The 26,871-nt window shown below is 43.0% G+C and overlaps 1 protein-coding gene across 1 annotated transcript; it reads left to right on the forward strand.

Moving 5' to 3' along the window:
* Nucleotides 1-11,048: 11,048 nt before the first annotated feature.
* FOPNL (FGFR1OP N-terminal like) lies at nt 11,049-25,138 on the forward strand. The gene is made up of 5 exons (XM_030212272.1): nt 11,049-11,129; nt 15,294-15,491; nt 18,049-18,133; nt 18,490-18,626; nt 24,958-25,138. Exons 1-5 carry the CDS (start codon nt 11,102-11,104, stop codon nt 25,035-25,037), a joined length of 528 nt encoding a protein of 175 aa, XP_030068132.1. The 5' UTR covers nt 11,049-11,101; the 3' UTR covers nt 25,038-25,138.
* Nucleotides 25,139-26,871: the final 1,733 nt, after the last annotated feature.

A 26,871-nucleotide genomic window follows, 5' to 3' on the forward strand; every position in this document is an offset into this window, starting at 1 on the left:
TCTAGAGCCAGGCCTTCAGGGTCAAGGTTCAAAAGCAAACTCACAGAAACAAAACAAAGCATTGAAACACAAGACTCAGGGAAACACAGAACAGACCTTCAGGCACAAGCCTCTCAGGAACAAAGCCAAGCAGAGTTATGACCTGTACAAGTAACACAGAGGCAAAGTAAGAGACCTCTTGCAAAGGCAATGTAGGAAAGCTGCCTGGGTCCTTATAAAGGAGTAGGCTGATGATGTCACAAGTAGGAAATGAAGCAGAAGCAGGGAGACCAAAGCGAGGTTTGGCTTACAGAATGAACAGTAGGAAAAAGGCAGATTGGAGAGGCCACAGAGCTAGATACAGAGAAACCGGTCTGAACATAAGGGCACGGCCACAACCGTGACACCCCTAGGGTGCCCCATTGCTTTCCTGGAATGTGTGTGTGGCCAGTCTACTAAGAATGCTGTCTTTTCCTACATCCCAGTGGCTTGATTTTGTGCGTTTTTCACTTGGATGTTTTTTTGTTTTTGTTTTTTTGAAAATGGACCAAAAAGATAAACGCACAGAACATAAAAGCATCTAGCAAATAGCCATTTTTGAAAAAAAAAGACATTTTCTGTTTTGAAAATGGCTATATTCTCCACTTGAATTTTGGATGTTTTTAGAAAAACGTCCAAAGTTGGACTTAGACGTCATATCAAAAATGCCCCATCCACGGGGTTCATTTTCAAAGCACTCTCCAGTCCATCCCCTTGTAGAACAAGAAGCAGCAGTTGAACAATCACTCTCTCCACAGCATTTGTCTAGTCCAGCGATGGCGAACCTATGGCACGCGTGCCAGAGAGGGCACGCAGAGCCCTCTCCTTTGGCACGCGCACCGTCGGTCCGCTCCACCCACTCTCCCTCCCTCCGAGTACCAGGCCGCCCGCCCTCACTCCCTCTTCCAAACCGCGGAAGCACCAGGCCGCCCGCCCTCCCTCCCTCCCAGCACCTCCCAGCACCAGCGCTCGCCCTCCTTCCCTCCCAGCACTTCCCAGTACCAGCGCTCGCCCTCCTCCTCCGAAATTGAAAAGGCGTCGGCAGCTACAGCGAAACGCGGCATGGTCTTCGCTCGGCGCACCTTTGCTTCGCTTCTGTCTCTCAAGATCTGGGAGGGAGGGAGGCAGGCAGGCCTGGTGCTGGGTGCTACTGGGTGCTGGATGGGAAGGAGGCCTGGTGCTGGGTGGGTGGAATGGAGGCCTGATGCTGGGAGGGTGGCCTGGTGCTAGGTGGGTGGGTGGCCTGGTGCTGGGTGGGTAGGTGGGTGGGTGGGAGGGAGACCTGGTGCTGGGAGCTACTGGGTGCTGGGAGGGAGGGAGGCAGGCCTGGAGCTGGGTGCTGCTGGGTGGGAGGGAGGCCTGCCTGGTGCTGGGAGGGAGGGCGGGCAGGAGGGTGGCTGGACATCTGTGGCTGGAGGGGAGAGGAGGGTGGCTGGACATGGATGGAGGGCAAGAAATGAAGAAGAAAGGAGGAAAGTAAAGAAAGAAATGGAAAGGAAGCCCTGGAAACGGAGTTAAGAGAGCAGCAGAATCAGAGACAACAAAGGTAGAAAAAATCATTTTATTTTCATTTTAGTGTTTGGAATATGTGCAATTTGAGAATTTACATCTGCTGTCTTATTTTGCACTGGGTATACTGGAGCTGTAACAGCTTACAGAAATTATTTATAATGGAAGAAAATCATGTTATTTTTTTCTCCTATACTAGTATAATATTTTCAATGATGTCTGTTTATATGCGCCATGGCTGGTGTAAGGGGTATGGCTATCATAGGGGTGGAGTCATATGTGGTGACTCCGCCCATAATGAGTACTGGCACTTTGCGATAAATAATTAGATTTTGGGTTGCTGTTTGGGCACTTGGGCTCTGAAAGGTTCGCCATCACTGGTCTAGTCAGTATAAGCCACAGCATTCACTGCAAACACAAGGAAGTTCCGGTCCCATTTGTGAATAACAGCTGAAAGTGCTGTGCTCTTGGTGCTGCAGCTTAAAGAGATGTGCCAAATGCTGTGGAGCAGAGATAGTAATTGCTGGAGCAGGGCAGCAACATCATGCCATCGAATCAGGCAGGGGTATGGTTATCACAGACCCAATCCGATGGTTTGAATAGAGATGGCAAGCCAATTTTTTGGGGTGGCACTTGACACCCCATGCCACCCTATAGTAACACCTCTTAAGACTTGTTAACTGTAAAGCCTCAACATCTTGAAGTATAACCTTGGCACACCAGAACACACCTGAAGTCTCTTCATTTTCTGAAGTTTCCTTTATTGAATAAACACAGATAATTTACTCACAGTCAGATGTTCAGAAGTGTTGCCCCTGGGCACAGAGACTCCGTAATTCTGAGAGCTGTAGCAGTGGTTGGAGGTGGAAATCTGAAGAGAGGCAGCTTTAGTGCAGAGGTAAGAAATAGTTGAACAGGTACAAGTAGCTCAGAGCTGGGTGACTGGAGAGTGCAATATCTCATTAGGAAGATATATTCAAGGTAAAAAAAAAAAAAACAAGTTCGTTCCCAGGAGTTTTAGCAGGACAAGTGCTGTCTGAAGCAAGATGGGGAATGCCTCATGGAGACAGAGACAGGAAGGTCAAGAAGGCTCACACAAGCCCAGGGAGGAGGGGGTAAAGACCAATCGGATCAGAGCCTGCCACCAGGTGGCAAGGGTGATCCTAGGGGACAGCCATCGATTGGAGGGAAAGGTCATACCTGGCTTACCTCGCAGGACAGAGATAGTAAGAATGGCCAGGAAATGATAGCAGGTAGATAAAGGAGCCAAGCTTGGATGAGAAAGAGAAAAGATCTAGGCAGCAGCACAACCAGTTCTTATTCAGACAGGCAAGTGTGGCTGCATTGCCTGTGAACTACATTACACACAATGCCTTGCTCACATACCTTTGCAGTGAGAACTGCAGCAACGAAAATCCTTAGAAATGAGAATAACAGTAAAGGCATTATACACATTTTAGGGTCACATACACTAAATAACATTTTAAATTTTTCCATGGAGGGGTGTCTGGGGGCAGAGAGTCAGTGTTTCTGTGTTAATCAGTTAGTGCAGCTACATTACTTTGTGCTGATTAACACAAGATTAGCCCATGAGTCCTTACTGACTACAAAATAGGTGTTGGTAGGTGCTCACGCAATACATATATATTTTTTTAATGTCCGTGTGCTAATGAGAACATTAGTGTATGGATATAGCAAAAGAGAGGGAATGAAGTACAAACTAAAGTTCAAACAAAAAAAAAACAGCACCACGGGCCTTTAAAAATGGAACACATGGGCCGTGTTTTGGTGCCTTGTTGCTTTGTAGCTTTTACTATATCATATAGTAAAAGCTACAAAGCAACAAGGCACCAAAACACGGCCCATGTGTTCCATTTTTAAAGGCCCGTGGTGCTGTTTTTTTTTGTTTGGGTAAAGAATAATATATTTTAGAGGAATATGTTCGAGTTATTCCCCAAGTTTCCCACGTCATCACTGTGACCCCTGACGCAGGTGCTAGTCACCGAAACACGGCCCGTGTCGGGTCTTTTTGTGAAGGCTTATTCATTAAAGAACTGTGTTCCATTTTTAAAGGCCCGTGGTGCTGTTTTTTTGTTTGAACATTAGTGTATGGCCATTAATAGGGAAAATGGAAAAACAGCCATTTTCCGGCTGCAGTAAAAATGGCTTTAGCGTGTGGGAAAAACCTGCAAAGGGTGCACTAAGGCCACTTTCTACTTCAGCTTAGTAAAAGAACCCCTTAGATATTTACATAATAGGGCTTAGGCAGAATGCTGGTGTTTATAAGTATGTGAACACACACATAATAAGCACGTAACTTAACATGTACATTACAGAATTGCCTGTCTATGGCAGTGGTTCCCAAACTGCGCCACAACAAACTCTCAGGGGTGCTGCGGCAAATCTTGACCTCCCTCCCACCACCCACAATCCAGCATTGCTCCTTACTTTCCCCTCCCGCAGGTCCGGAATCTGCCGCCTCCTTCTTCTTCCCTGCCGCCGCTGCAGCGCTTGCAGCTTACATTTTTGGGCCTTTCGCAATTCACACAGGCACTGCGGGGACTTCCCTCTGCCGCGTCCGTCCCTCATAACAGGAAGTTGCATCAGAGAGGGCCGGACGCGACAGACTGGGGAGGCCCCGGAGTGCCTGTGTGAATTGCGGCCCGAAAATGTAAACTGCAAGCACTACAGCAGCAGCAGGGGAAGGAGAAGGAAGCGGCAGCGATCCTGGACCTGCAGGAAGGAAGGTAGCGAGCGATGCTGGATTTCGGGAAGGCAGAGGTGTGCTGGTGTGAAAAGAGGGGAGTGCAGGGAAATGGAGACCTATGTGGTGGTGGTGGGGGGGGGGGGGGGTGTAGAGACCCATGTGGCCAGGGGGGGGGGGGGTTGCCATGAAAAATTGCTCAGACACTAAGGGTGCCGTGATCCAAAAAAATTTGAGAACCCCTGGTCTATTGGAAAAATCTTAATGGCTTTCTAGTTTTTTTCACGTTCCTTGTTCGTTCATTCACTTCCAGTCCCATGTCTCCTATGTTACATAAGGGAAATGTGGCAATGATTCAGCTTTTCTTGGTTGATTCAGTCATGTGAACAATTATGTGTAGCAGGAAACACAGGTTTAGAAATACATTTTGTATTTAGTTTTGGTACGTAGCCTCACTTTTTCTCCCCTGGGGTGCTTTCAATTTAGAAACAGTAGTTTCTGAGCCTCACAGTGAAATTCACTGGAGAAGGTGAGAATACTAACTGCTAGCAAGTTTTGGCTTTCAGATTTATCTGAAATCATATTTATTAAACAGTGACAGAGTAAAGCAGCATAATCAAGCCACATTAACAAGCACAAGCCTTCAAATGCTATATAGAGCTATGGTAAATTTCACCTAACGGTTCAAAAGCTGACAGGGTCCCCATATCCTCTGCCTCCTCCAGGGCAGTAGTTCGCTTGTTAGCTGGTATCGACTCCATTTTAGCAAGCTGATCAGAGAGTTGGCCTAAGCGGGGTTCCAGTGCCTGCCCCACTGCCTCCGTGACCTGTTTCAATTCTACAGAGGAAAACGGAGAGGCCTCGGCAGCCTTGACTGATGCCATCTTGTCTTTGCCTCCGCAGGGCTGGTCACGATCCATTTACTGACCTTTTCCAGGCATAGTGCTCACAGTCGCTTTTAGCAATTTGTCCATGAACTATTCAGTGACCTTGGAGGTGTCTCGTTCAAAGAAAAAGTGAACAGGTTGAGGCACAAATTAAAGCTAGGGTGCGGGGTCCCCAGAGAGGAACAAGCGCATATCTGTGCCTCTCAACATATCACGTTATCTCCGGCTTTCAGATTTAAATGTCCCACAACTTACATAATGCAAGATCTGCATTATGAAAAAAAGGTCTGCAGAGTCATCTTTAGCAGGTAAAAAATAGCAATGTCTTAAGGAAAGGGTAGAAGGATGAAGCAAGCACAGTGCCTAGCTTTTAGTGGCTTATCCTGCTCCCTAGAGGAAGCACCAGGGAGGAGAAGTTACTGCTTTTCACATCCTTGCTTAGGCTAATTGTAGTAGAAGCCAGTTTGAAAAAGAGGGGCTACTGCGGACCTGCGGTAAATTATATTTCTACCCAAGGCATCTAAAAAATTGGGAGTTATTTTTTATGTTGATCAGTTGAGTCAGACATGTAGTTGCTACACATTGCTAAGCCTTCTATTTAAGAAAATCAACCCCATTCTTTTTAATAGGGCATAGACAACTAAGACAAACCAAGAAAATGGAAACACTGTCACAAAATGCCTAGCATCCACCTGGGCTTAACCCTGCGGCCATCTTAAGGATCTGTCCTCAGCACTGCTCAGGCCCGCCTGCACCTGTGCACCTGCTTTACACTAGCACCCTCCTCCCACCGCCTGGCTCCCACTTGCCTTTGGGCGAGTCTTCCACTCTCAAGTTATTGCCCGGTGATTTCTAAGGACACTGGGGCTACACTCTCAGGGAGGGCTCCCATGGTTCCTAGAAAGCACCCACAGACCCAAAACACAAACCACCAGGATTCTTAGTCAGTCCAGGACAATAGAGCTAATAAACTAATGGGTTTATTATCTGAAAAGTAGAACAGTGAATGATATAAGCCAGATGGAAAAACAACAAGCAATAACAGGTAACTGAAACAAGGATCACCATTGAACTGTCTAAACACTTTGCTACTACTTGGTTAGTACCTGGGGAGTTTCATGAAAATAACTGCTCACTGGTCTTGAACAGGGCCTTAGGGCAGAGATGTTTACCCTCTCCACTACCTATCAAAGACTGGGGAAAATCCAGTACCTTCTGGCTGTATTTTGAATTCCAGGGCCAATCAGGGCCGTCCTATAGGATGTCCTGCCAGTCTGCCAGTTTGTCCAGAAATCCAGACAAAAGGACAGATTGCTAGCCTCCCCTCCCCTTACTTACTACTGCCCTGGTGGTCTATAAATGTTTTTACAGGCTATTCTGTTAGTGTTACATGTGAACCATTTGTTGGGTATACTATCATAGGCCTAGTATTTAATTGTCAGGTTCTCAGGTTCAGAGCCCGTGGGGCCGGGCTCTGGAGCAAACGTGAGCCCTTGGGCTGCTGCCGAGGAATGACAGCAGCAGGCAAAACCCACCAACCAACACTGGGCAAGCACACCAGCAGGGACTGCAGGCACTGCCCAGCGAACCGGAACACATGGACTGGAATCCCCCGGACTGGAACACTGGACTGGAACCCCCCGGACTGGAGGACACAGGACTGGAACACCGGACTGGAGCACACCGGACTGGTCCACACAGCTTCACCTGCACTTAGCTACTAAGCCCCCCCAGGAGTTGAGCTCCTGGGTTCGAGTAGCCGGCAGGACTTACTGGATACCAGATGACACAGGGACCAGGACTGGAAACAGAAGTACTCCTAAACCTAAACTGATCTACTTGCTCCCAAGCCCTAAACCAGCAGGAGTGTTCCTAACAGTAAACTGACAAAAGGACTTCCTAAGCCCTATACTAAACAGGAGCTCCTAAGCCCTGCTCAAGAAAGGGACTTCCTAAGCCCTGCTCAAGAAAGGGACTTCCTAAGCCCTAAACTAACAGAGCAGGGAACTAAACACAAAGCTAACACAGGTGCTACTAAGCACCAAGCTACAAGCAGAGCTCTACACTAACAAGCTAAACACAAAACTAACAAGCTACCTAAGCACTGCTCTAGCAAGCTAGATACAAAACTAACAAGGTGCTTCCTAAGCATTACTCTGGCAAGCAACCAGAAGAGCTCCTAGCACTAAAAGGGAAGACAGGGGAGCCACAAGGAAAAAGCAGGGAAGCTAACACATAAGCCAAAAGTGCTTCTAAAGCACCAAACACCAACAGCAAAGACTGCAATGCTCCCAATAGCACAAACACCAGAAGTACTTCTAACAGCAAACTCTGCAGTGTTCCTAACACCACCAAACCCTGAAGTACTTCTATCGGCAACAGAGCTTCCAAAGCCCTACACACAGCAATGCTTCCAAAACCAAGAGGGAAAAGCAGGAAAGCTAAACACACAGACACCAGTGCACACACACTAACCTGGCCCTTAGCAAAAGCAAGCAGGGAAACTAGACACAAAGTCAGAAGTGCACACTGCACCACCCTACCTAAAGCAAACACCACCGTTGCAAAAGGCTCTGAAGGAAACAACACCACTTCCTTATCAAGGCCCTCCCTGATGATGTCACACTCGCTAGACCTAGGCAAAAGCACACTGACCCAGAGAGGCCCAACCCACACCAATGCAACACAGTGAAGCACTTGAAGCCAGTACACCCAAAGAGAGGTAGAGCTAACTCAGTCCACCCACACAGCTGTAGTAAAGTAAAACAATTAACCCCATGCTGCTGGAAGCTGCCAGCACAGAGAGACAGAGCCAGCTCAGAAAGGACAGAGAAAAGAAACAGAAGCCAGCTAAGAAGCTGACCCCCAGGAAAGAGGTAAGTTTGAGAGGGGTTCTGACCCCAATCATAACATTAATTTTAAGTATTTTGTTCTGTATTTCTTAGTTCAGATTTAGATGTCTGCTATTATCTGCTTTACTGCAGAAAGGTAATAGGTTTCATATTTTCATTTAATTGATATACTGTGTCACTCTACTCATAACTATGGAATGCCCTCCCGTGGGAGGTGGTGGAAATGAAAACGGTAACAGAATTCAAACATGCTTGGGATAAGCATAAAGGAATCCTGTGCAGAAGGAATGGATCCTCAGGAGCTTAGTCAAGATCGGGAGGCGGGGATAGTGCTGGGCAGACTTATACTGTCTGTGCCAGAGCCGGTGGTGGAAGGTGGGACTGGTGGTTGGGAGGCAGGGATAGTGCTGGGCAGACTTATACGGTCTGTGCCAGAGCCGGTGGTGGGAGGCGGGGCTGGTGGTTGGGAGGCAGGGATAGTGCTGGGCAGACTTATACGGTCTGTGCCAGAGCCGGTGGTGGGAGGCAGGGATAGTGCTGGGCAGACTTATACGGTCTGTGCCCTGAAGAGCACAGGTACAAATCAAAGTAGGGTATACACAAAAAGTAGCACATATGAGTTGTTTTGTTGGGCAGACTGGATGGACTGTGCAGGTCTTTTTCTGCTGTCATCTACTATGTCTAGTGACCTGGTGGTCTAGTGACCTCTTCCGCCTTCGGGACAGGAAAGAGCCCCCTGCATGCTTCCTTCCTGTTGCTGATCTCGGTGCCGATTCAAAATGGCCACGAGAGTTGACGTGACCTCGCAAGACTTCAACTCTCGGCGGCCATTTTGAATCAGTGTCGAGATCTGCAACAGGAAGGATGAATGCAGGCCAGTGCTCTGGGCAGGAAAGAGGGGGCTCTTTCCTGCCCCAAAGAGGTCACTAGACCACCAGGGCAGTAGTAAGGTAAGGGGAGAGGGGTGACAGGGAGGGGGGTGACGGGGTGTCTAACAGGGGGGGAGGGGAAATGTGACAGGGGTAGGGCAGGGTGGGGTGTGAAAGGGGCGGGGCGGGTGTGGTGGGGCAGGGCATGTGTCCTCCTTTTTGGGGGACAAAATATGGTAACCCTAGCCATAAAAGAGAAATACACTGCATTAAAACATTAATACAATTCACAGGCTTGAAAGCCCCCTGTTTTGCCATACCTCCCCCCTTTAAGAGAGACCTTGGACTGCAGTCGGGTCTCGACTAGTGTCAGGGCAGTCCTGGCTCTTCCTTCCTGTAGAGGCCATCTAACAAACGATTGACCAAGCACTGGAACTGCTTTTTTTTATATCCTTATCAAAATATGGCCTCCAAAACCAAACACAGTACTCCAAGTGGGGCCTCACCAATGACTTGTACAGGGGCATTATCACGTCATTCCTTCTAATAATGCCTCTCTCTATGCAGCCAAGAATCCTTCTGGCTTTTGCCACCTTGAGATCCTCATACACTGTCACCCTGAGGTCCCGCTCCTGTTCCGTGCACATCAGCTTCTCTCCTCCTCAGTGAGTAGCAGCACACCTATGAAGTATCTGGCAGGGATTCCCAAGCCCCACCAGCTGAAAATTCCTGTCCTTCCTGCATACCAGCCTTCCCTCTGATGTATTCCCGCCTATGTAGAAACAGGAAGTTGCATCAGAGGGAAGGCTGTGGAGCCAACATGAGCAGTGTGTATTATTTGCTGCTTGCTGCCAGTGAAAATCTACTATTTAAAAGGTATGGGGAAGGGGGATGTTTGAGAGACCATATGGCATGCAGGCGAGAGAGGGAGAGACCAAATCACTTGTGGGACAGGGCGGAGTTCTTCTGCCCACCCATCTAGGGTCCAGGCCCACCCAAAATTGGGTGTCTGGCTACGCCCCTGCTCCTCCTATCATATACACAGTTTATTTGGATTTCTGCATCCAAAATGCATCACTCTGCATTTCTTTGTATTGAAACTTAACTGCCAAATTTTAGCCCAGGCTTCTAATTTTTATCTACGCCCTTGGAGAGTTCACTCTGTTGCAAATGTTTGCGTCATCTACAAACAGGCAATAAGCCTTCAGCAATATCGCTAACAAAGACGCGGAACAGAATCGGTCTATTATTCTGTCTCACTGTATTTCCAGTTTTGGCACAGTATAAGCCATCACAAGAACAACATATAAGAAAACAAATGGACTGCATTAGGAGCTTATAGCCCATTTAGTGATGTTTCAACAAATGAGAGATCTGTTTGACAGAAAATATTTTTTATTATTTTAACGTATAAACCGCTTGTCCCTGAAACAAGCTCAAACAACAGAATAATCCGTTTGTGTATCTAAAAGGTAAACTTATACAAAACAGATGAAGATGTGATTCCATGTGCCACAATGAAAGGAGAGTTTAATTTTACTTCAATTTAATTTCAATATATTCCATTATCTTTATAACACCAAGCTTCCCAAGGCAGATTACAACAACATTTAAGATGAGCCTATCAGGAAACAGGATATCCTCTCTGAAATTTGGCCATCTGTATTATGTATACAGTGTATTTATTTAGTTTTTAGTGTAGAAAAATGAGCACAAAATACAGAGTTTAAAATTGCTGTTTCTACCAGCTATAATAATTTAAGCTGTTTTAGTGATATTCAATTGTTATTTCATGAGATATTTGTATCTACATATGGGAAGCTTTCAAATAAATTAAAAAGCTGTCCAATAAGTAAAAAACAAACAAACAAACAAACAAACCCTTTTGACCTCTACGTGCAAGACATCGCCTATCCAAATGAAACACCTTTAGACTTATTATAGATGGACCAACAATAAAAAACGACAATGTGGACGCAGCAGCTACTAGGTTTGCTTGCTTTGTTTTGAGTGAACAGGGATGACGGCTGCGCTGGGAAGGGGAAACAGATTGCCCTAATTGGCTTCCTTGCTTACAGTGGACTAGATAGGCTCACTTCCACCCCTGTTTATTAAACCTCCTTGAGCGAAACCGGCAAATAAAAGCGCGCACAAAGGCGGCTATGCCCCCGCGCACCCCGCATGCGCAGTCACATCCCATAAGCCCGTCGCTTCTGTTACGTCGCACCATCCATCTCTCTGATTAGTACCCCCACAGTTGCAATGGCGACGGTGGCGGAGCTGAAGGCTGGTACGGTATTACGTTGTGGTTCAGAATTGGCGTTGGTGGTTGGAATATGTGTTTCCCGTGTTTTCTCTTCAGATGACAGATTTCTTGTTTGAAACTGCCCATGGTTTAGTTGGTTATTACAAGATGAGACCTTTGTATGTCTGCGCCCGAAAACTGCGGGTGGGACACGGGTGAACGGAAGGGAGGGAATCTGAATGCCTGAGATCCCAAATGAGACAGAATTTAGGCATGTTTCTTACAGATACCGCACTGGGGTAGGTGGAAGAAAAACAAGAATTGTAGGAAATCTCTATTATGTGAAGGGTCAGCAAACCAGTTGCAGGTGGTACATTTGTATTGTTCTAAATATACCATTCACAAGCTTTTGAGAGTTATTCTCTCCATCAGGTCGATGAAGAAATAATGTAGTTACACTGGCTTGATTTTTATTTCCATGTTTCTTAGGGAACTAACACAGCAACCAACATTCTCTATTTTTTTTTTAGAGGACAAATGAGTACAAACAAGTGGGTAGAAAATACTACTACTACTATTTAGCATAGTGGTGGGACCTCCACAGCCTTCCAAGAAAACAGGGGTAACTTGGTGATTTCAACCCTAAATTGCAGTAGGGGGCATCAAAGAAGTCTGGAGTAGCTTGTACAGAGTAGTAGTTACAACCCGAATAGTATTAGGGTAACCTTTGTGGAGGTATGGTTACCACCTTAAACCACAGCAGTATAATTGGGGTAATAATAATTATAGCGCTATAGAAGTGATTAGTAGTAGTAGTAGTCTGCATAAAGCATTTATGGTTAAAATGTAAATAAATCATATTACATAACTGCATGCTTAGGCCATTTCTAGTGCTGCCATAAAAAATGGCAGTTCTCTATTTTTCAAATATATGGCCATGCGCGAGTATTTTCTGCCTTACCGATTTCCATCCCTGACACACCCCTTCCGAGGAAAAAAAAAAACTACTGCATTCTTAGCACATAGATGGCAAAACTAACGCAGAACGCTTTAGCGTGCCCTGAGTTAGGTGCTAATGTATGCTTAATGCAGCTTAGTAAAAATGCACCTTAAGTTTTCAGATTTTGTGATCCTTTACTCTGTATTAGGGTGCGGGCCTTTTGTTTTCTGTGTGTAAAGAATTCTAGTAATTTAATTCCTATGGTAGGGATCACTAGCAATCCAACTTGTTCTAAGTTTCCCAATGGCAGGTATATTAGTACTCTAGGGCCTGGTATTTTATTATTTATTTATTTATTTGGATTTCTTAACCGCCTTTATGAAATTCACCTAAGGCGGTGTACAACAGGTACAGTTTAACATAAAACTTACAATTTTGTTAACAGCTTAACAGTAGTAAAATAAATATAATCATAAACACAGTATAAAAAATATACACGTTTAATAGAACTGCATTCAAATAACAAATAGAATACATCAGTGTAATAATAATGAAACACCTAATAAGCACACATTAGAACATTCAAATAAGAGATATGACCCTAATGCTTTCCTACAATACAGCTTACCATGTAGCCGAGGGACCAAATGCAGATATATAGATGGGGACAAGATGGGTAGTACAGAATCAGTTGGGATAAATAGATGGGTGGCTAAACTCAAGGCAAGTTCTTTGTACAGTTAAACAAGATATAAGGAACTGGTCAAAGTTACAGGGTGTACAGCAAGCTAGTCCAGGTGTGGAATGAGTCAATCACCTATGTATTCAATCAATTACAATCCCATGTAGAATCAGTCAATGCCCTACTCCCTCAACAATCAGGGTTCTAGGCAGGTTACAGTATAGAAACAATACTTATTGTACTGTTAAACTTCATAGTATACTGGATTCAAGTTACATTGCATTAGTAGCATCACTTGATTTGTCGGTCGAGTTTGATTTGGTGAACCATCGCTTATTGCTCCATTGCTTGGAGTCTGTCAGTATTTCTGGGACAGTACTGAACTGGTTTTCATATTTCTTGGAGTGTCATACTTTTTAGGTCACACCGTCCTCTTCTCTTTCATCTCCTTTTGATCTTTCTTGTAGGGTGCCCCAGGGCTCTGTTCTTTCCCATCTTTTCTTAATTCCCTTGGCCTTACAAATTCAGACCCATGGTATTAATTTTTATTTCTATGCAGATGATATCCTTCTGATACATTACACTTATGCTGACTCTATTGACCTTCTGCCATTGCAGACTTGCCTGGTGAAGTAGCAACCTGGCTTCATGACCATCAACTGGTGTTAAACCCAAATAAAACAGTGATTTGTTGGATCAACAAACATGAATGCTATACACATATCCAGAAATGCCCCAACCTTATTTGGTTGTCAAACTACTACCATCTTTTTTTCTCAGCATCATGTTACCCAAAAATCTTTTATCACTAAATGCACACTCTCCTTAATTCTTATATTTCTCCTATATATCTCTTATTATGTTTGCTTGTTATAATATTACCATGTCATTTCACTATCATGTACCAAAACACTTCTGCTATTACTAAATGTATAATTCCTCAGGTATTACCACTATTCATGATGTATTGTAAGCCACATTGAGCCTGCAAAGAGGTAGGATAATGTGGGATACAAATGCAATAAATAAATAAATCTCAGGATCATCCCTGCCTCCTGCTGTCACTCAGATCCTCTTTGCCAGATCCTCATGTCAAATTCTTTTAAATACCTGGGAGTTGTTCTCAATTCATCACTTTCTTTTTCTCCACAGATCTCAAGTGCAATTAAGAATAGGTTTCTATATTTTTGTGCAAACCGAGAGCAATTTGTAACTTTGTTTATGCTGATTCTTTACATTTACTGCTTTACACTATTAATTCACGCTAATACTTAGGGGGTCTTTTACTAAGCAGCGGTAGTGTTTTTAGCTCGCAGTACAAATCAGCTGGCGGTAAATACCGAGACGCCCATAGGAATATAATAGGTGTCTCGGCATTTACCACAAGCGGTTTTCTACTGCGAGCTAAAAACACTACCATGGCTTAGTAAAAGACCCCTTTAGTGCTTATCTTTTCATAGGGTTATTGCAGTTTAAATCCTGGAAATTAGAGCTTTTGTGGTTTGACAAACGTATTAGTTACCGAGTGCCCTTTTGAAAGGTTTTGTGTTATTTCACAAAGTGTCTGGCTATGGAATGAGAGTGTTCTTGAGATATCACATTTTAAAATATTTCTGTATGATGAATTTTATACGGTGAAATATTTTAATCCATTGTTATAGAATGCGGACGGTTACAGAAATTTGAGGTTCATATTGAGACTCCAATTCTGTACAGAATTCAGACTTCACACTCGTATTTATTTCAGAGAGGTTTAATGATAACAGTTAAGCATACAAGAGTAATAAAAACATAAGCAAAATTCACAATAGCGTTACAAATTCACACTGTTCAGACTGTGGTAGTTTTTATTCAGTAGTTGACAGTAGCTGGGGGAGGATTCTGTATGCATTGATGACCCTTGGGACTTTCTTGTAGTGTTTTATTTTGTAGATTAAGTTTGTTGCCACCCCTGATGTTTCTGTCAAGAGATGCCACTATGTGGTGACCTGGAGGATTAAAAAGGGAGATAGTTGTTTGTATGTAATAGGTGAGCAGTGCATATACATTTAAGATATTGGTTTCAACCCATAGAGCAGTGCTTGATGATACCCCTGGTTACCTGGCCTCTCTTACTAACACCTACATTCCCACACATTATCTTTGTTCCTTACATAACCATAGATTGGTGCCTCTGGCGCCAGCTGGGAGTCCACCAGAAAGAGCACTTTTTTTTTTGTCGCACGTTCCCTTTGGAATGCCCTGTCCTTCTACTCATGCTCGGAGACGACCTATAAGAAATTTAGGATGAACAACTTCAGTGTTGCTTTTGTTGGGTTGTGGGAGATCTAATGAGCAGTCAAACCTGCTGCATTAATATCTGGTCTTTAGAAAGTCAATTGGTGAAGGAAACCTGGGATCATCCTTCTAGCATTTGACGGTGGTATTTGGTTTGTTGCCCTTATTATTTTTGGAATTCCTTTCCTTTCCCTATTTTTCATTATAAACTGCCTTAACTCTTATTGAAAATAAGGGGGTCTAGCAAAATTGAAATAAACGATTGTTAGAGATTTCTATTGTTACTAATGGTTCACTGTCCTTTTCATAGTCCTAAAAGACACTTTGGAGAAAAGAGGTGTACTAGGACAATTAAAAGCTAGGATCAGAGCAGAAGTGTTCAGTGCATTGGATGATCACCATGAACCACGTCCTCCCCTATGCCATGAAAACCTCTTGATAAATGAGCTAATCAGAGAGTACTTGGAATTCAATCAATATAAATACACAGCATCTGTTCTACATGCAGGTAATACATTAACATCCTGTTTAACTGCTGCTATAATTCAGCTATGTGCATAATGATACTGTATGTAAAATAACTAAGACACAAATCATAATTTGTGCACTTTGGGCCTGATATTCAGCCGGCAGCAGTCTGAACCTGGATGTTCAATGCCGGGCCATTTCTGGCTACCAGCATTGAATATCTGGGGGCTTATTAACTGCTAAAAAGTTAACCGGTTAAGCTGATATTCAGCGCTAAATTGGTTATTTTGTTTTACCAGTTAAAGATAGGCCTGCTATTTATGTGGCTTATTTTAACTGAACATAGCCAGTTAAGCACTGAATATCCACCCCTGATCAACTGTGTTGCATGATATAGCCTGTTAGTAGCTAGCTGCTAACCGCAGATTTTTAGCAGGAGGCAACGGGTCATCTCCCGCTGAATATCCACAGTTAGGCGCCGATATGCTATTTAACCGGTCAGCTTCTGTGTCTGGCCAGTTAAATAGCTTTGAATATCAGGGGGCCAGTTTCCAAGTACAGTGAAGCTTGCAGTTAAGTTTCTGTATAGTAATGCTGCCTTGAGTTCAGATTTATTTCAGTAGTTACTATACTATACTTTTCTTCTATACTGCAGTGACCAAATAAGTGCTATGTAGTTTACATAAGGAAATTAAGATCAGGCATACCAGAGAAAGATACATATAACTTAATAATACCCATTCAAGACTATAATATACAATACATAATAATAAAATATACAATAATTGTATAAATTAAAATTAACCCAATAGTATAAGATATCAATCCAGATTTTAGATTTTTTACAAGGGGATGTGTTTGGACTTTTCTCTATATCTGGACTGCATAGATTTTTGATTTCTCTTCTCCCTCCCTGGGAGTATGGCCCTCTTAAGGAGGCTTGGAGTAGAGATCTTGGGTATGATTTGGAAGGGGTGGACTTTCTAAAATTGATTAAGGCTATCCTGAAGCAAATTAGTAGTACCGTACTCCAAAAGAGTCAATTCCAAATTCATCATAGGGCATACATATCACAGTATCAAGCTTCCAGATCAGGTTATATGCATCTTGCTCAGTGTCCAACATGTCGGGTGGGGGGACAATACTTTTTTTTCACACCTTTTGGAGTTGTGGAGGTATCCAGACTTTTTGGAGGTCACTTCATGGATACTTGGGGGTCTATTTTTGGTCAGCAGATAGTCTTGTCTTGGAAGGTAGTCTTATTGAATAATTGGGAAGCATATGGGATTTCGGATAAGAATTGTCGCCTGTTTCTTAGTAAAGCTTATGCAGTGGGGAAGAAATGCATACTTGATCAGTGTATGCAGGATGAGCCTCCCTCCTTTTGGTATTGGAGAAATAGATTACATGTCTTAATGTTATGGGAGGCAGAGGCTGCTCAAACTACTCAAAGAAGAAAAAAGATTTTATGTTTATCTGGAATTATTTACAAATTAGATCAATCGCACAAAGCCAGAAGTGCAGTATTGAATAGGTTCCAGAGTGTATCATAATTTGGTTACTGTTTCACAAAAGGTTGTTTTGGGGTCCTCTGCCTGGGTTGGGGGGGGGGGGGTTTAGAAAATACTGGGCATATCCATTTAAAAAATGGCCTGGGGTCATAAGAGTCCAGACAACAGGCCATCTTAATTATAACTTAAAGAAAATGGGTTAAGAGATAGGGTGGTGGTTCATAAAATTGAGATCATAAGTTTTTCAGTTCTGTACTGTTAAGTTGTTTTGTTTACTCTAGACTTTCTAGCCTTTGTCTAGACTTTCTGATCAGTTGTTTGATGTATGGTTCTTTTGATCTGAATAAAAACCGTTAAACCATAATCTCATAGTTGACTGTGCTAAGGTAGGGGGAAAGGGGAAAAACAATTATCAAAAAGCTGTCAACCTGCATGTCCTTTTAATCTTGTCCATATCTAAAAGTATAGAAAGGACACTAGGAGGTGTACTTTCAAAGCACTTAGACTTACAAAGTTCCATAGGTTACTATGGGGCTAATTTTCAAAAGAGAAAAATGATATACCCATTTTTGAAGAAAGAAAATGTCTATGTCCTATTTGGATTTGATACATTTAGCGCAAAACTTCTAAAGTCCAACTTAGACACACTATTGAAAATGCCCCTCCACGTAACTTTGTAAGTCTAAGTCCTTTGAAAATGAGCACCTAGGTGTTCTTGGGGGGGGGGGGGGGGGGGGGGTCCCTGCTATAGTTGGAAAAGTACTCTTGCTGATCCTAGCTGGCAGAAAAAAAAATCTGATCTGAAACATGAGTTTTACGTTGTTTTGGATTGTTTTACGATATCTTGCTGGATAGACTAATTTTGACCACTCTAAACGTTTTGTTGGTCACTTTATGCTTTAGGGGAGGAAGGGTGCAGGGGGAGGGGAATAAGAGTTAAATTGTACTTTGCAAAAGCCTGCTTCTGTTGTTGAGACATTTGTTATGTTGATGCTAAAGGTTGTGTTCTGGTTGCAAAGTTTCAATAAAAATCGAATAATTTAAAAATAAAAAACTGAAATCATGTTAAGATGTTTTGCTTTTCAGAATCTGGCCAGCCTGAAGTTCCATTGGATAGACAGTTTCTCATCCATGAATTAAATATAGTGGAAGATCCAAACAGGAAAGCAATGTAAGGCGGTATATTTTAAAATAATAACTTGAGAATTTTTTTCAATATACATGCAAAAAATTGCAAACAGACAATGAGTAGCTTCCAGGGAAACAGTTGTGGGAACAGAATATCTTATTTGCAAGTTCTGTACAGGAATAGTAAAGTAAATGGTTAGGAAAATAAAAATGCTTCCTATCAATTTTAACTTGTTTTCGTTGCTTGCATTACAGTTACGTTTAATGGACCAAATGTAATATCCTTTGTTTTAAATGCACCATTAATGTATTTCCTGTGATCCTTGTATCTTAAACTCCCCCTCCCTATGGAAGTTTTGTATTTGATTCTTTTAGTTTTCATCTGTTTTCTTTTAACAGACCTCTTCTATATGGGATTCTTTCTCAGTTTTTACATGGTAACAGACAAGAAAAAGTCTGCAATGCATTTCAGAAAGGATCTGTAGTACAGAACCCCAAAACGCATCTCAGCAGAGAAGCCAATGAGAACGCAATAGGTATGATTAGTTCAGGATTGTCATAGTAGGTCGACAGAATGTATCACATTTATTTGTATGTGCAAAATTTCTGAATATTCAGAAGTCCCATAGCATGTAGAAAATGTAATTTTTTTTAAATTTACATTTGTACCCCACGCTTTCCCACTGATAGCAGGCTCAATGCGGCTTACATATTATATACAGGTACTTATTTGTACCTGGGGCAATGGGGTTAAGTGACTTGCCCAGAGTCACAAGGAGCTGCCTGTGCCTGAAGTGGGAATTGAACTCAGTTCCTCAGTTCCCCAGGACCAAAGTCCACCACCCTAACCACTAGGCCACTCCTCCACTGTTGCTACTATTTGAGATTCTACATGTAGAAGTCGGCCCTTGCAGATCACCAATGTGGTTGCGCAGGCTTCTGTGAGTCTGACATCCTGCACGTACGTGCAGGACGTCAGACTCGCAGAAACAGAAGCCTGCGCAGCCTTCTACATGGAATGTTGCTAGTGGAATAGCAACATTCCATGTAGAATCTCCAATAGTAGCAACATTCCATGTAGAATCTCCAATAGTATCTATTTTATTACATTTGTACCCCACGCTTTCCCACTCATGGCAGGCTCGATGTGGCTTACCTGGGGCAATGGAGGGTTAAGTGACTTGCCCAGAGTCACAAGGAGCTGCCTGTTCCTGAAGTGGGCATCAAACTCAGTTCCTCAGGACCAAAGTCCACCACCCTAACCACCAGGCCACTCCTCCACTGTTGCTACTATTTGAGATTCTACATGGAATGTTGCTATTCCACTAGAAGTCGGCCCTTGCAGATCACCAATGTGGCCGTGCAGGCTTCTGCTTCTGTGAGTCTGACGTCCTGCAGGACATCAGAAACAGACATAGAATGTTGCTAGTGGAATAGCAACATTCCATGTAGAATCTCCAATAGTAGCAACATTCCATGTAGAATCTCCAGTAGTATCTATTTTATTTTTGTTACATTTGTACCCTGCGCTTTCCCACTCATGGCAGGCTCAATGCGGCTTACATGGGGCAATGGAGGGTTAAGTGACTTGCCCAGAGTCACAAGGAGCTGCCTGTGCCTGAAGTGGGAATCGAACCCAGTTCCCCAGGACCAAAGTCCACCACTCTAACCACTAGGCCACTCCTCCACAGATCTATTTACCTTTGCATTTCTTTTAGTCATTGAACTATACTGTACCATTTGGTCTCTGTGATCTACTGTATACTTGTCAATGAAGCATCTAAACAAAATGGACATTAGGTCCACATTGGCATCCAAACCCACAGATGAATAATAGTATTTTATTGATTTAGCACATTTCAATACAGCTTCTTTGGTCAAAACATAAATCAAACAATAAAATCATTTGCAATCAAATACCCAAAATACACCAAATCCTGAGGGGGTGGATATAAAAAGATGTTATAGATATGTAAGCAGCTATCAACTCAAACCCATATTCCCCTCCCATCTTTTATGCCATGCCTATTACCAGTCCTCATAGACACCACTTTCTAGAGTATAAATGTAGTAAAATATGTGTTATTTTAGGCTTCCATGGCTGTGCCTAAATCTCACAGATCTCCCACTAAGCCATCTCTCTCCCCTTCAATCTGTTCAAAATTCTTCTGCACAACTTATATTCTGCCAATGTCGCTATGCTCATATTAGCCCTCTCCTCAGGTCACTTTGTTGGCTCCCTGTCTGTTTCCGCATACAGTTCAAACTCCTCTTATTGACTTACAAGTGCCTTCACTCTGCAGCTCCTCAGTACCTCTCCACTCTCATCTCTCCCTGGGAACTCTGTTCACTGGGTAAATCTTTATCTGCACCCTTCTCCTCTACTGCTAACTCCAAACTCGTTCCTTTTATCTTGCTGCACCATATGCGTGGAATAGACTTCCTAAGCCAGTACGTCAAGCTCCATCTCTGGCCGTCTTCAAATCTAGGTGAAAAGCCCACCTTAGTAATTCCCTTATTTGTCCTGTTTGTCCTAATTAGATTGTAAGCTCTTTTGAGCAGGGACTGTCTCTTCATGTCCAGTGAACAGTGCTGCGTACATCTAGTAGCGCTATAGAAATAAGTAGTAGTAGTTGTGGTATCTTGATCGTTATGACTGTCTGGACTGTGCCATATATGAGTAATTGGAACCGCTGTTTCAGCTGTGGCTTCCATTAGAATGAAGAAAGTCGCAGCACAATAGCTGAAATGTCGGTTCCACTTACTCAGACATGGCCCAACCTGGACAGCTGTAATGATCGTATTAAGATATATTTCCTTACAGAAAAGTTAAATGCATATAATAGCTTCCTAGTAGAGGTCATAGAAGCAGCATATTGCCTCCATGGATACAGAGAGCAAGAAAGTTCACTTTTCTTTCTGAGCCTCAAATAATTTGTTTCTGGTGCATCGTTAAGAGCAGAGTAGCCCACAATTCAGGGACCTCTACAGAAAATGTCTGCACTTCTTGACACCTCTAGGAGACCTCTCCAAATGGAGTGCAGCTGCATTCTTGGAACATATCACAACAGTAAGAAGAAACTAAAAAATTGCCTTCGCATGCCAAGGACGTAAAAAAAAAAAAAAAAGACAGCTTCCCCGCCATCCTCAGCCCCCCCGTCAGACGAGGGCGGGTTAGGGAGGAAAAGAGGGAAGTCCGGAGAGGCGATCAGCTGTTGCCAGTGCAGCTCCTTCACACGGAGGTGAGAGGCGCTGTGAAGGCCTGGTGGCAGAAGGAGGGGGGCGGGTGGAGGGGAAGCAGCGGTGGCAGCGACGACCTCGGCGGGGGCGGGGCCACGGGGGGGGGGGGGGAGGATGGCGGGGAAGCTGTCATTTCAAGGAAGGAAGGAAGGGAGGGGGCCAGGGCTGCGTAAAGTTCAGATTTCAATGCAAGGGGGAGCGGCGGGCGGGGGGGTGGTCAAGGCCGTCCATAAAGGACATGTGTTGTTTTTTTTTTTTTTTATGTCCTTGGCATGTGCAGAGCAGCCAGCATAACGCTTGGCTGCTCTGCGCATGCTCTACCGGCCGATTATCTGACGGTTTTACGAAGGATTAGCTCATTTGCATTCCCTTTCCTTCATGCATATCCGTTCCCTACCAATTCGCTATGGAATTCAGTACGGAACGGCTCTAACGATGACTTTAGTGCATCCCCCCCTTGTCTGTTACTGATTCCGAACATGCGATAACGACAAGGAATTAACAGTCTGTCTGGAGGGAAGGTATGAGAGAAGTCTGCTAATGGAAGGGAGAAGAGGACTTCTGTTTTCTTTTGGGCATTGTGTGGAGAAGTGCAAATTTTCCCATATTAATATGGATTTATTTTGGATAAAAGTTGGGAAATTTAAACAGTGGGGTGAAATGTACTGATGCACACCAAACAGGAGACGGATCCTATCTGGTTTCAAGATTGCAAAATCTGTGGCCAGACAGTATTCAGAGGCAGAGAAATTTCTAGCATGCATAAGGTTTTTTTGTTTTTTTTAACTAATATTGGTGAGATCACATCTGGTTTATTGCCCAACTGAGGGTCATACCTGCAAAATGATATACACAAACAGAGGCACCCCGTAGAAGTACTTTCAAAATGGTGCAGAAGCTGCACCAAAAGTCCTGTGAAATAAGACTTAAGGACATAAATACGCATAAGCTAGAAGAGAGGCAGAATAGGAATATCTCAGAGGCATAAATAATAAACTAGAAGCAAACATCTTCCATACCATGTCTATCACTGGCCCACATGCACCATTCCCCAGAGCCTGAATGTATTAATATATCTTCACAGAATGGGTGCTTGAAGGCATAAAAAAGCCTGCCAATAGAGGTGAGAGAGACAAAAACAATGAGGGATATGGACACATAAGTATTGCCATACTGGGACAGACCAAAGGTCCATCAAGCCCAGCATCCTGTTTCCAACAGTGGCCAATCCAGGTCACAAATACCTGGCAAGATCCCAAAAAAGTACAAAACATTCTATACTGCTTAACCCAGAAATAGTGGATTTTCCCCAAGTCCATTTAATAATGGTCTATGGACTTTTCCCTTAGGAAGCCGTCCAAACCTTTTTAAAACTCCGCTAAGCTAACTGCCTTTACCACATTCTCTGGCAACGAATTCCAGAATTTAATTACACGTTGAGCGAAGAAACATTTTCTCCGATTTGTTTTAAATTTACTACATTGTAGCTTCATCGCATGCCGCCTAGTTCTAGTATTTTTGGAAAGCGTAAACAGACGCTTCACATCTACCCATTCAAGTACACTCATTATTTTATAGACCTCTATCATATCTCCTCTCAGCTGCCTTTTCTCCAAGCTGAAGAGCCCTAGCCGCTTTAGCCTTTCCTCATAGGGAAGTCGTCCCATCCCCTTTATCATTTTTGTTGCCCTTCTCTGTACCTTTTCTAATTCCACTATATCTTTTTTGAGATGCGGTGACCAGAATTGAACACAATATTCGAGGTGTGGTCGCACCATGGAACGATACAAAGGCATTACAACATCCTCATTTTTGTTTTCCATTCCTTTCCTAATAATACCTAACATTCTATTTACTTTCTTAGCCGCAGCAGCAGCACACTAAGCAGAAGGTTTCAACATATCATCAATGACGACACCTAGATCCCTTTCTTGGTCTGTGACTCCTAACGTGGAACCTTGCATGACGTAGCTATAATTCGGGTTCCTCTTTCCCACATGCATCACTTTGCACTTTCTCACATTAAACGTCATCTGCCATTTAGACGCCCAGTCTCCCAGTCTTGTAAGGTCCTCTTGTAATTTTTCACAATCCTCCCGCAATTTAAGGACTTTGAATAACTTTGTGTCATCAGCAAATTTAATTACCTTGCTAGTTACTCCCATCTCTGGGTCATTTATAAATATGTTAAGAAGCAGCGGTCCCAGCACAGACCCCTGGGGAAACCCACTGACTACCCTTCTCTATTGAGAATACTGACCATTTAACCCTACAGAGAGGATCGTTGTGAAGGTAAAGCTGGAGATCAGCTATGGTCTACAATATTGCAACAGGAAATAAAGTGGGTGCATAAGCATGGGCCTAACTCCTCTTCTTATTTGCTGTGAATAATTTAAATCTGTTGTGGTGTGACTATTTTAAAATTATGATTGTAATTTTATATAACCGCTCGATTTGCCATGCAATATTATATTTATAAATTAAGCTACCAAGATGTGGAAAATAAAAGCATTCATTTGAGAATAATTAAATATTAGATTACACATTGCTGTTGCTACTCCCCCTTCCTTGAAAACACTGGACTTGTTTCATGCTCTTCGTACCTTCAGCTTAAAAAAAGTCCTGAATTTGTAGCTTTTGTTACAATTGGCAGAACTAAGAGCAGGTTTTTTAACCAGCAGGGGGAACTATAACTATGCCATGTTAACAGTCCTTAAACAGATGAGAATTATCCTCGGATCGAATTCCCCTTGTACCACACTCTCCAGAGATGGAAAAAATGGGACCCCTTAACCCCTTACAGAGTTTCAAAATACTTTGCAATTGTTTAAACATTTAGTATGACCTTAGTCTAACATTTATTAGGAAACTCCCTTAGCAAATGCTTTGTACCTTGTGCCTTATGCCTTATTTTGTCAACTTTCTTGTCTTGCTAAACACCATTTTGCTAAAATGGATCTGAATGGGTCACTTCCTGGATGATGTGATTTTGAAAGCAAAGATCATCCAGTTTTTACAGTATATTGTAACTCCTGTCAAATAATGGTAATTCTAAGTCCGACGAAGCAAACACCCACAGAAGGTGAGCTCTCCACAAGGAAACCAACGATAGGCAAAAACACGTCACGTGTCGGGTCAATTCTGCTACTGTTAATAAAGACCTTGTTCAGGAAGACACTCATTGTGAGAGGACTTTTATGGATCCACTGTGTGTTTTGCCTAAATAATGGTAATTAACACAAAAACAAATGTACTGTTTGGAAAAATGTAGTCATGTTTTTTCCAGACACCGTACTTCTAATGATTTTCATATTTGTCAGCACATAATGTAAATATATATATATATATATATATATATATATACATATTATTTTTTAATGCATTTTTTATTTATAGAACCTTGTTGTGACCTCTGAGGTTGGTGGTTCCACCTGCCAAAACATGGCCCTTGTTGGGTCCCTTTCCTGGTACTTTGAATAAAAGTATTTGCAAGCAACATCTCCTGAGTTGGCTCATCATTCAGTCTGCCTCTACTCCCTTCTGGTTTGGCTTGCTTTGTCGATAGAGGTTCTCTTCTTGTTTGCTGTTACCCAAGCTATATAGTAATACATTTATTTTACTTTTTAGATAATCTTCCGGATGCAGGCAGAATGGCAGCCAGCAGCAGTACAGGACAACAATTTATTATACGTGGTCCATACAGATGATAATTTTTCACATAATGAGACTGATTCAAAAAGAGGCTAATTTTTCAAAGCACTTTCGTGGGGGGGGGGGGGGGGGTCTTTTACAAAGCTGCAGTAGCGTTTTTAGCTCGCGGTAGAAATCAGCTGGCGGTAAACGCTCAGCCGCCCATTATATTCCCATAGCCGTCTTGGCATTTACCACCAGCTGATTTCTACAGTGAGCAGCTTAGTAAAAGACACACAAAGTGCCCTAGCTTACTATGGTACTTCGTATGTCTAAGTGCTTTAAAAATTAACCCCCAAGCCATACTGGCATTTTAACACCGAAAATCCATTTTAATAGTGAATAGTCTTCATACCATAAAATAGGATGTGCATTAAACACAAATGTGGCTTAATGAACCAGCCTAAAAAAAAATGAGTTACTATTTTGAAAACTGTTCTGTAGTGGTCACAGCAATCAGCTACTATTTTCCTGTAATTTATTAAATGATTTTTTTTAAATAAAGATGATAAAGGATTAAAGAACTGGTTTACCTTACTAATGTTAAACGTTTTAATCAGATTGTCAGTAGATGAAAGTGAAGTTGTGTTCCTCATTCAGGTGCTCTTACCTGTTGAAACCAAATCTTTCCAGTCACTCTTCTAGAATAAGCTACTGAGCCAAACTGATGATATAGTGCACAACGGTGTTCAGACACCTAACCTCTCTGACATTCACCATTAGTGAAACATTATCTCAGTCCTAGCATTTTGCTGAATTAAAAATTCTATATGGCGTTTAACCCGAGTCCCTGAAAAAATCATTGAAACCCGCAGTGTCGGGCGTGATCAGGGGAAACCTTGTGGACTGTCAATTTTTGAGACTGAGAATTGATGCGAGTTGCTTTACTACAGCAGTAAAAAGAAAGAAAAAACAGAACCAAAAACATCTAAAGATAAGTTCACGTTTATTTATGGGCACTGTGTATTTTTTAGCACTTTTGTATTGTGGTAATAGCACGTACACTTATACAAGAGAGAGCCCTATGAAAGAAGTGCTATGCCACCGGGCAAAAAACAAATGATATTGCCTTAAAAGTGGTGGTTGTGTCTGAGGGCTCTCTTTTAAATAATTAGTTTGATTAGGAGAGTGCGGACACCTAACTAAGTTTTCAAAAAACATAACATTGAAGAGAGTGTTCACTGGTATGATGCTATTAGTCTGCATAATCAGTACTAGATCTTTGGTTTGGTAGTTTCATTATAATACACTAGTAAAAAAGGCCCGTTTCTGACACAAATGAAACGGGCGCTAGCAAGGTTTTCCTTAGAGTGTGTATGTTTGGGAGAGTGTATGCGAGAGTGACTGTTTGAGAGTCAGAGTGAAAGTGTGAGTGTGTGAGAGAGAGAGTGAGTCTGGGTGTGAGTGTGTTTGTGAGAGATTGTGTGTGTGAGAATAAGAGTGTGTGCAAGTGTGTATGTGAGACACAGTGTGAGAGAGAGTGTGTGTGTGTGTGGGCGAGAGAGAGAGTGTGTGTGAGACACAGATTCTCTGTGAGAGTGAGTGTATGAGACCAAGCGAGTGTGTGAGTGACTGTGTGGTACATAGAGAGTGAATGTGATACAGTGTGAGACAGAGTGTGTGAGAGTGAGAGTCAGAAAGACATTGTATATGAGAGAGAGAGTGTGAGCCGTGCTCTCCCAATCCATGGCCATCTGTCCCCTGCCCCCTCCATTCATCCTTTTCCAGCAATTCCCCTCTCTCCCTGAGCCCTGCCCTCCCAATCCATGGCCATCCATGTTTCTCTGTCACCTGCCCCCTCCATTCATCCCTATCCAGCATTTACCCTCTCTGCCTGAGCCCTGCCCTGCA

This window comes from Microcaecilia unicolor, chromosome 8 (assembly GCF_901765095.1).
Source record: "Microcaecilia unicolor chromosome 8, aMicUni1.1, whole genome shotgun sequence".
NCBI lineage: Eukaryota > Metazoa > Chordata > Amphibia > Gymnophiona > Siphonopidae > Microcaecilia > Microcaecilia unicolor.

Coding starts and splice junctions, on each gene's coding strand:
- FOPNL (XM_030212272.1), top strand. CDS start 11,102: ATGGCGACGGTGGCGGAGCTGAAGGCTG. Junction 11,130..15,293: donor GGTGGCGGAGCTGAAGGCTG/GTACGGTATTAC, acceptor TCCTTTTCATAG/TCCTAAAAGACACTTTGGAG. Junction 18,627..24,957: donor AGCCAATGAGAACGCAATAG/GTATGATTAGTT, acceptor TTTACTTTTTAG/ATAATCTTCCGGATGCAGGC.